At 40.4% G+C, this 10,826-nt stretch overlaps 1 protein-coding gene across 1 annotated transcript in view; it reads left to right on the forward strand.

Annotated features, from left to right (window-relative positions):
• LOC101860312 (sodium/potassium/calcium exchanger 3) overlaps positions 1-10,686 on the forward strand; it is a gene marked incomplete at its 3' end in the record, with an annotated part of 25,467 nt that extends 14,781 nt beyond the window's left edge. The window contains 2 exon segments of the mRNA XM_013079337.1: positions 7,814-7,913; positions 10,585-10,686. Of these exon segments, the coding sequence (XP_012934791.1) occupies positions 7,814-7,913; positions 10,585-10,686 (202 nt within the window).
• Between the last annotated feature and the right edge of the window lie 140 nt (positions 10,687-10,826).

Genomic DNA, 10,826 nt, shown 5'->3' on the forward strand with positions numbered 1-10,826 from the left:
TTGGTGGTGGTGGTGGTGGTGTCTTTTTTGTTGTTGTTGTTGGTGGTGGTGGTGGTGGTGATGATGGTGTCTTTCTTGTTGTTGTTGTTGTTAGTTGTGGTGGTGGTGGTGCTGTCTTCGTTGTTGTTGTTGGTGGTGGTGGTTATTGTTCTGATGTTGTTGTTGTTGTTGTTGTTGTTGTTATTGGTGTTGTTGTTGTTGTTGTTGTTAGTGGTGGTGGTGGTGGTCGTGGTGTTGTTGTTCTCGTTCTTAATGCCATTATTTTTGTTGTTGTTGTTGTTGTTGATGGTGGTGGTGGTGGTTGTTGTTGTTGTGATGTTGTTGATTGTGTTTTCGTGGGTTTATAGGCTGTGGTGAGGGTGGTAATTGTAGTTGCGGTGATGGTATGGACCAACTTGAACCCATTTACAAATTCATGGAATAGTCTGTGGTTTTTGGGGTCACTACCCTGTCTTTGACATAAGCTGTACAGTGTTGTACTTATTATGGTTCTTTGGACTGTTTGACCTGTCACCTGTGGCAATCAATGTGCGGCAGTGTTGTGGAATCAGGCTCGCGTCAATTTTTGGGCATGTAGAGTTATTAGTATCATCTTAAAGTTTCTTCACTTGTCTTTATTTGGTTGGAAAAAATATCCATTTATCTTGAATACAAGTCGAGCTATTTGCGAAAGAAAAGGTGGGGGTCACCTGTTTTCAGAGGTAAAATTAGGGAGAAAATGGCCGCCAAAAATTAGTTATTTCCTTAGTTTAAGAGTCCGTGGTAAATGAAAATTTACATTTTTTGTGCCTGTAATCAACGTTTTTCAGAAAAATCCACACAGAAATGAGTTCTTTAATTGGCATGAAAAGTGTTGAGCCAAAAAACAAAAATGTAATAACAATTCACAAACTGCGGAAAAATGCAAGTTTCTTTACTTTGATTATTTGGACGAGAGCCTGATTCCACCACGCTGCCTCCCAAATCTTCTTCTGAAAGGCAAGCGTGTGTCTTGAGAAAACGTGTAGCCAAGTCTATAGAATTGTGTACATGTCTGTGGATGGTTGTTTTCTATAGCTGTACAAAAAACAACTACGGAACGTAGAACCATGAAAAAAATGACTGAAGGTAGTTCAACGACCAAGCTAAGTTTCTATCAATTCAGTAAGTGCTTGCATTCGATTAAAACATTGTGAAAAATAGAAAACACTATCGCCGTTTACCATTTTCCCGTTCTTCGTTTCAATGCAGTGTTCAAGACCTAATGTTTCGTTTTCCATGATATTTATAAACATTGCTCTTCCGCCGGAAATAAACAAATCTATATTATATTTTTGTGAAAGTCGGTCTCGTTGGTCGAATAAAACTGAAGCACGTAAGTTTCGAATTTGAGCAAATTAACGGTGGTTCAGAATCATCAAAGGCAGAAAAATTTGAACGGGGTACCAAGCTAGTCTTACAATAAGAATAATATCATCCCGGTGCAGAAAATAGAGATTAAAGATTTACTATAAAGAGTAGGCACGTAAATGATAACACTCCTTCAGAACATAATGGGCTGATACTGGACTACTTAGGGCATATCAGACGCCATGATCCACCGGGTAAGTGGATCTTGGAATAAAAGGCAGAAAGCGTGGGTGGTTGGCGGGTGCTCTGGTGTGGTTTGCTTCTTCTTTCCTATCAAACGTCTATCGTCTTTATCTCCCCTCCTTCTTTTTTTTGTGTTTGTTACTCTCTTGTAACACCTCTAATCTTCGGCACCTAAATGACCGTATTGTGTTGCAAGTGCCGTAAAATTCTTACTAATACAAAGGTAGAAGGCAAAAGAGCCTGGGGGATACCAAACGTAATGTGGCAACAGGAGACTACGTAAAGTGGCAACAGGAGACTACGTAATGTGGCAACAGGAGACTACGTAAGGTGGCAACAGGAGACTATGTAAGGTGGCACTAGCAACAGGAGACTACGTAATGTGACAACAGGAGACTACGTAAGGTGACAACAGGAGACTACGTAAGGTGACAACAGGAGACTACGTAAGGTGGCAACAGGAGACTACGTAAGGTGACAACAGGAGACTACGTAAGGTGACAACAGGAGACTACGTAAGGTGACCTTAGCAACAGGAGACTACGTAAGGTGACAACAGGAGACTACATAAGGTGACAACAGGAGACTACGTAATGTGGCAACAGGAGACTACGTAAGGTGGCAACAGGAGACTATGTAAGGTGACACTAGCAACAGGAGACTACGTAAGGTGACAACAGGAGACTATGTAAGGTGGCACTAGCAACAGGAGACTACGTAAGGTGACAACAGGAGACTACGTAAGGTGGCACTAGCAACAGGAGACTACGTAAGGTGACAACAGGAGACTATGTAAGGTGACAAGAGGAGACTACGTAAGTGACAACAGGAGACTACGTAAGGTGGCACTAGCAACAGGAGACTACGTAAGGTGGCACTAGCAACAGGAGACTACGTAAGGTGACAACAGGAGACTATGTAAGGTGACAACAGGAGACTACGTAAGGTGGCACTAGCAACAGGAGACTACGTAAGGTGACAACAGGAGACTACATAAGGTGGCACTAGCAACAGGAGACTACGTAAGGTGACAACAGGAGACTACGTAAGGTGGCACTAGCAACAGGAGACTACGTAAGGTGACAACAGGAGACTACATAAGGTGGCACTAGCAACAGGAGACTACGTAAGGTGACAACAGGAGACTACGTAAGGTGACAACAGGAGACTACGTAAGGTGGCAACAGGAGACTACGTAAGGTGACAACAGGAGACTACATAAGGTGACAACAGGAGACTACGTAAGGTGACAACAGGAGACTACATAAGGTGACAACAGGAGACTACGTAAGGTGACAACAGGAGACTACATAAGGTGGCAACAGGAGACTACGTAAAGTGGCAACAGGAGACTACGTAAAGTGGCAACAGGAGACTACGTAAAGTGGCACTAGCAACAGGAGACTACGTAAGGTGGCACTAGCAACAGGAGACTACGTAAGGTGGCACTAGCAACAGGAGACTACGTAAGGTGGCACTAGCAACAGGAGACTACGTAATGTGGCAACAGGAGACTACGTAAAGTGGCACTAGCAACAGGAGACTACGTAAGGTGGCAACAGGAGACTACGTAATGTGGCAACAGGAGACAGTTTTTTAGTACACAAGAAGCAGCGTCTAGCTATAGGAAGAGCTAAGAAGAAGGAGAGGCCAATTGATTGTAATTATAAATCTCCTCTAAAAGGACAACGTTTCCGAGTTTGATAAGGTTGACAATGAATTATTGAACCCCCCCCCCTCTCTCTCTCTTTCTCTCTCTCTCCCTCTCTCTCTCTCTCTCTCTCTCTCTCTCTCTCTCTCTCTCAGAATAAATTAATGTGTGAGTTGGTTTGAGTCGAAGGAGTCTGATAGGAGAAATGCTGGAGAGGGCAGGCCAAGTGAAGGGAAAATGTTTCAAAGGGGGACGCAGAGGGTAAAACAGACTGACAGAAAGAGAGCAGAGAAAGAAAGAGACAGACAGACAGACAGAGGAGAGGGGGAGAGCGAGAGGGAGGTTGAGAGAGACACAGAGAGAGATAGAGAGAGAAACAAAGAGAGAGACAGAGAGAGGTAGAGAGAGATGTATATAGAGAGAGATAGAGAGAGTCAGAGAGAGATAGAGAGAGGTAGGGAGAGATGTATAGAGAGAGAGAGATAGAGAGAGAGACAGAGAGAGATAGAGAGAGGTAGGGAGAGATGTATAGAGAGAGAGATAGAGAGAGAGACAGAGAGAGATAGAGAGAGGTAGGGAGAGATGTATAGAGAGAGATAGAGAGAGACAGAGAGAGAGATAGAGAGAGGTAGGGATAGATGTATAGAGAGAGAGATAGAGAGAGAGACAGAGAGAGGTAGGGAGAGATGTATAGAGAGAGAGAGATAGAGAGAGAGAGGTAGGGATAGATGTATAGAGAGAGAGATAGAGAGAGAGACAGAGAGAGATAGAGAGAGGTAGGGAGAGATGTATAGAGAGAGAGATAGAGAGAGATATATATAGAGAGAGAGAGGTAGGGAGAGATGTATATAGAGAGAGATAGAGAGAGAGAGATAGAGAGAGAGGTAGGGAGAGATGTATAGAGAGAGAGATAGAGAGAGAGAGAGAGATAGAGAGAGGTAGGGAGAGATGTATATAGAGAGAGATAGAGAGACAGGGGAGTGGGGATGCAAAAAGGTTAGTCAGTCAGGGAGAAAAAGTCAGGAGTTGAGTCAAATACAAAACAAGCAGCGACACGTCTAGAGCACTTTGGTCACGCAATCTTCGTTCTAAGGCCTTACTCTTGTGTGTGGTGCTTCCCCCTTCTATTTATTATCACAAGGCCAAGGAGCAGAGGGAGATGATTGGAGATTGCGGTCGCGTCATCGCTTGTCGTGCCTTTTCAGTTGTAAAACAGTTTTCGAGTTTTTGAGAAAGCTTCCAGCATCGTCCCCTCCATTCGATTCAACGCACACTCGATAAAGTTTCGAATTATTACATTTTCATTCCTGAGTTCCCTTTTGTGATTTCTGAAGAGCTAAGATGAAAAGTTCTGAAATTATTGCTCTCCTCAGAAAAGATGAAGTAGTCCTTGAACCATTTAGCTTCAGGGTATCTCTGCTTTGTAATCTTTTAATGGGTTTTTTTTTCTCTCAATAAAATCGACGGGTTATCGTTTGTAGTAGTGAGTCATACATTTTTTTTGGCAATACAACTTGACATTTTTCTGTCTGTTGCCTTTCTCTTTATTTTATTTATAATTTTTTCTTTTGGTCAGTCTGAAAGATTAATGTTTTGTGTCTGTGGGTCTTTAACACACAACACACACATACATACGTAGATAAAATAAATGTTTAAAGTAGGCAGCAGGTACTTTGGTATGGGTTGCTCCTTCTTTCCTATCAAACAACTATCGTCCTTATCTCTCCCCCTTCTTTTTGTCTTTTCACATGACCGTATGCAGTTGCGAGCGCCGTAAAACCTCTACTAAAACTAATTGGCCTATTTGTGGGTGGTTGGTGGGTACTTTGGAGTGGTTGCTCCTTCTTTCTTATAAAAATATATATAATATACTAGCTGGGCCCCCTTTCGATGAAAGGAATTTTTTTTTAAATCGAGTTATTGAGGAACAATGCGCACTGCTTGTGAACGGAAGCATCACTTGTTTACAATGTCGTCTTAGAAGAGGGACTTTCCTAAAATTAGATCTAAACGAAACTAATGAAAAACTGAAAATTAAGCTTAGATCTATAATAATAATAATAATAAATAGCATTTATACTGCGCATTTCCATTTCCTAAAAGATGCTCAATGCGCATTACAATGAAAAAGACATCACATCTTAAAAATTAATCGACACAAATGTGTACGTAAAACAAAGTATTATACATATAATATAAATGCATATGTGTAAAATTTTATACCAGAAAAACAGTCTCGCAGTGAGGTTGAAAATGTGTTCACTAAAAATATACAATGCAATATAAATTCACGAACAGTCAAAATACAGTTGAAACGTGAGTAACTAGAAACATTCATTAAAACATTAATTCTATATAGATAGAAAAACATTTCCACTCTATCTCTCTCTCTCTCTCTCTCTCTCTCTCTCTCTCTCTCTCTCTCTCTCTCTGTGTCTGTCTGTCTCTCTCTCTCTCCCTCTTTCTCTCTCCCTCTCCCTCTATCTCTCTCTCTCTTTCTCTCTCCCTCTCTCGCTATCTCTCTCTTTTCTCTCTCTTTTCTCTCTCTATCTCTCTCTTTTTCTCTCTCCCATTCTCACTCGCTATTTCTTCAGTCTCACAGTCTGACATACACATGCATATATATCACAGTACATCATTATGACAGGTATGCTTTTGTGAATAAAAAATGCTTCAGCTGATTTTTGAAAATGGAAATTGTTGGGGCAGATCTTATTTTATATGGGATTTCGTTCCATACCTGGGGACCAAAGAACAAAAAGGAACGCTCGCCGTATGTTTTGTAGTTTTGTTTTGGAGTTTTAAGAATTAGATTGTCAGAGGCTGATCTAAGGGCTCTAGGTGGATTATATAATTCCAGGAATGTTTTAAGATAAAAAGGTGCACTATCATTTATACATTTAAAACAGAGAACGGCAGTTTTGTATTTAATCCTTTCTTTTGTTGGCAGCCAGTGTAGTTCTTTCAGAATTGGTGTTACGTGGGCTGATTTCTTTTGTTTCATTATCAATTTTGCTGCTTGATTTTGAAGTACTTGTAACTTTGATAGTTTTTCGGATGTCAAACCGGACAAAATAACCTTACAGTAATCTAACTTTGATAAAATGAGTGTTGTTACAAGTGTCTTGGCTGCTGCTTTAGTTAAATAATTTCTTACACTGCCAATTTTCTTAAGCTGAAAGTAAATACTTTTGCTGAGCTGGCTTATTTGGGAGGACATAGACATATCATAATCCAACTGAACCCCTAGATTTTTAAGACTTCTTTTTGAACGAATGGTATGGTTATTAATATCAATTTGTAGCTCTGGGAGATTTTTAATGGCTTTTGTATTTCCACTCAACATTATTTCCGTCTTTTCATCATTTAGTTTCAATTTATTGCTGGTCATCCATATTTTTAAATCTCTAGTACATTGTTCAGTAGAGTCGACTAAAAGTGGTATTTGATCGAAATCAATAGACTTATAAATTTGAGTGTCATCAGCATAAAGATGGTAATTCATGCCATATTGTCTTAAAATATCAGCAATAGGTTGTGTATACATTGTAAACAAGACAGGTCCAAAAACAGACCCCTGAGGAACACCACAGCTAAGCAAAACATTATTAGAACACTTGTTTCCAACCACAACTGCTTGTGTTCGATCTTTAAAATATGACTCAAACCATCGCAGGACAGTACCCTTTATGCCAAAAATAGTATTTAATCTCTCGAGTAAAATACCATGATCAATGGTATCGAATGCAGCCGAAAGGTCCAAAAGAGTAAGAAGACATACCTTTTTTTCATCAATATATTTTAAAATATCAGTACAGACCCTAAGTAACTAAGATCTATACGGGTCCTACACTTAAAAGTAAGTGCTCAGTAGCGCGCGAAAATGCGCGATAGTATCGAACGGAAGTACGACTTGAAATAAACAAACCTGCCGGATTTTCTAAAATTACAGAGACAAAAGCTGTCTCAAGACTGAAAAAACGAAGGGCGTCATGATCGGGAGAATATTTTAAAGAATCTTTTGACGAAAACTGCATGTCGATCGATGCAGCCATTAAAAAGCCTTTTGAATAGCAAAATTCGGCCACCACAAATAGATAATATATTATCTTCTTTATCTCCCCTCTTTCTGTTTTGTGTTTGTTACTCTCTAGTAGCACCTGTACTCTCCGGCCACAATATGACTTTATTGTGGTGCAGGTGCCGGAAAATGCTTACAATAATGACCTATTTCTGCTGCATGTGCCTGAAAACGTTTACCAAAAAAAAATAATCTTTTTAATGACCTATTTCTGTTGCATGTTCTGTAAAAGTCTTTCAAAAATGCCCTATTTCTGTTGCATGTTCTGTAAAAGTCTTTCAAAAATGCCCTATTTCTGTTGCATGTTCTGTAAAAGTCTTTCAAAAATGCCCTATTTCTGTTGCATGTTCTGTAAAAGTCTTTCAAAAATGCCCTATTTCTGTTGCATGTTCTGTAAAAGTCTACAAAAAATGCCCATTTTATGTTGCATGTACTGTAAAAGTCTTACACAAAAAGACCAATTTATGTTGCACGCGCTGTAAAAGTCTGAGAGAACCTGACCATTTCAGGGCGGGTGGCAAGCCAAGCTGTACATGGTGGCCTTTGGCCTGTCTGTCTTCTACATCGCTCTCTACAGCTACGTCATGGTCTGGATGGTGGCGATAGCAGGTGATGATGCTTGGCCCTTTTTGCTGTTTTTCTGTTTTTGATGTTTTTTGTGTGCTGATTTTGCTGGTTTTTTGCTGCTTTTTGCTGTTTTTGCTGTTTTTTGCTGTTTTTGCTGTTTTACTGATTATGCTGTTTTTGCTGCTTTGATGTTTTGCTGTTTTTGCTGTTTTTGCTGCTTTGATGTTTTGCTGTTTTTGCTGTTTTACTGATTTTGCTGTTTTTGGTGGGCAACCACTTTTCTCGATCCTTCACTATTTTCAGCATTTGGAAGGACTTCACCCAAGTTTAATTCCACGGATTGTTTCTACAACAAGAAGACTCTTCGGTTTTTACCAAAAATTACATTTCGAAACAGCAAAAAACGTTTTTGATATAAAGATCAAACCAATGCTGCTTTATGGCTCTGAAATTTGGGGTACCAAAAATTGTGACGTGATTGATAATGTTCAGATAAAGTTCTGGAAAGCCTGTTAAGGTCTTGACAAAACTACAGCCAAATGTTTAGTTCTAAGAGAAGTGGGAAGAACCAACTTATGTTCTGATTACATGCATTGTGTCATTAAATTCTGGTGCAGACTTATACACTTAGAAAATGACAGATATTCAAAGAAATGTTACATGCAATTATATCGTTCCTGTGAACTGGGCAGAGTCAACTGGGCTACGGAAGTTCAAAACCTATTATTTTCCCTGGTTTTAGGTATGCCTGGTTTTCTCAAAATGTTCGAAGTACTAGACTCTTTCTCAGTGAAGTAAAAAGTAGACTTTTTGATCCTTCTGTGCAGAACATAGAGGCAGAAGTCTGTCGCAAGTATAATGTTTTCTCTCTTACAATTCCGTTTCAAGAAACAGCTGAATATATCACCAACCTCCCACGGCATAGGAGCAGAAGAGTCATAGCTTTGTTAAAAACCCATAGCCTTCCATTAAATAACAATCTCTGTCGGTGGAAATTAACAAATTCACCCTTATGTGAGAGCTGTAACTCTCATGAAATTGAAGATGAATTTCACTTTATTTTCTATTGTTCACACTTTGTCCATCAGAGGAAATTGTTAATCCCTCCCAGCCTGACTCGGCCCAGTGACAAAAATATGCAATGTTTGCCCCATGATAAGAGATATGTGGACAACCTGCACTTATTCATTATGGAAACTTTACTTATCAAAAGAGTGTTTTGTGTGATGTGATGTGGTCCGGTGGCCTTAAACACTTACTTACCCACCTTGAAATCTGTCCGTTCCGTTAGATTGTCTTCCCATCTCTTTTTCGGTCTGCCTTTCCTTCCACCCCTATCTCCAAACCCCACCCCTTTGTCGATTAGGGCGTTACATTTTATCTATTATCATACTATTATATTTACTTAAAGACGTGTAATCAAGTCTTCAAATAGAATTAACAAAACGTGCGTTTTGGAGAGGACGAAGCAAAATGGAAAATTCGTGTAAACTGCCTTTTTCAAGGACGCAATGTCGGACCAAGCTGAGACTTGAACCCCCAGCCCCCACCCCCACCCCCAAACCCCGAGTCTCACGATTACGCGTCCGGTAGCCTACCTGCTCATCTACCTTAGAATTACCAAGTTCTGTGTGACATATTTGGCCGTGTTGAGTGACTAGGACCGTGAGGCCAGGAACCACATTGTCTGTCTGCTCTATCAAAATTGTAAGATTATTCGGAGTCGTCATCAAGATAATATTATAAATATATTCAAGGAATTGCAGTCAAGAAGCTTGACATGTTTTGCAAACCAATTTTTTTCACGTCAAATTTCTCAAAACTAGATACTGAGCAGATAGAACTTTGTAATCTACGGTAAAGACTAGGCTACGGACACCGTTCAAATAGGAAATAGAAATATACAAAAAAATATGGGTCAAAGGTGAACTGTGCGGGTGGTTGGCAGGTACTCTGGTGTTGCTTGCTCCTTCTTTCTAACCAAACATCTATCGCCATTATCTCTCCTTCTTTTTTGTGTATGTTACCCTCTTGTAACACATCTATTCTTCAGCCCATACATTATGACCTTATTGTGTTGCAAGTGCCGTAACACTCTTACAAGTCTCGTGCTCATATGACCTTATTGTGTTGCAAGTGCCGTAACACTCTTACAAGTCTCGTGCTCATATGACCTTATTGTGTTGCAAGTGCCGTAACACTCTTACAAGTCTCGTGCTCATATGACCTTATTATGTTGCAAGTGCCGTAACACTCTTACAGGTCTCGTGCTCATATGACCTTATTGTGTTGCAAGTGCCGTAACACTCTTACAAGTCTCGTGCTCATATGACCTTATTGTGTTGCAAGTGCCGTAACACTCTTACAAGTCTCGTGCTCATATGACCTTATTGTGTTGCAAGTGCCGTAACACTCTTTCAAGTCTCGTGCTCATATGACCTTATTGTGTTGCAAGTGCCGTAACACTCTTACAAGTCTCGTGCTCATATGACCTTATTGTGTTGCAAGTGCCGTAACACTCTTACAAGTCTCGTGCTCATATGACCTTATTGTGTTGCAAGTGCCGTAACACTCTTACAAGTCTCGTGCTCATATGACCTTATGCAGTTGCGAGCGCCGTAAACCCCCATACTAAACTTAACTTAACTCTTACCAAAACTAAAGGTGAACTGTGTGTGTACATCGGTGTTCGTTTTGTCTGTGTGTCGTCCAGGCCACACTGTGGGGATCCCGGAGACGGTGACAGGACTGACTATACTGGCAGCGGGGACAAGTGTGCCCGATTGTCTGTCCAGTGTGTTTGTGGCCAGGGACGGTGAGTTGTCGCACGTGCACAAACTATCAGATACACGTGCTCACAAACGCACGTGCACACAAACACACATACATACAAACGCACACACACGCACACACACATACACAAACACATACACACTAATAGTAGTAGTAGTAGTA

This window comes from Aplysia californica, unplaced genomic scaffold, assembly GCF_000002075.1.
Source record: "Aplysia californica isolate F4 #8 unplaced genomic scaffold, AplCal3.0 scaffold00048, whole genome shotgun sequence".
In the NCBI taxonomy this organism is placed as follows: domain Eukaryota; kingdom Metazoa; phylum Mollusca; class Gastropoda; order Aplysiida; family Aplysiidae; genus Aplysia; species Aplysia californica.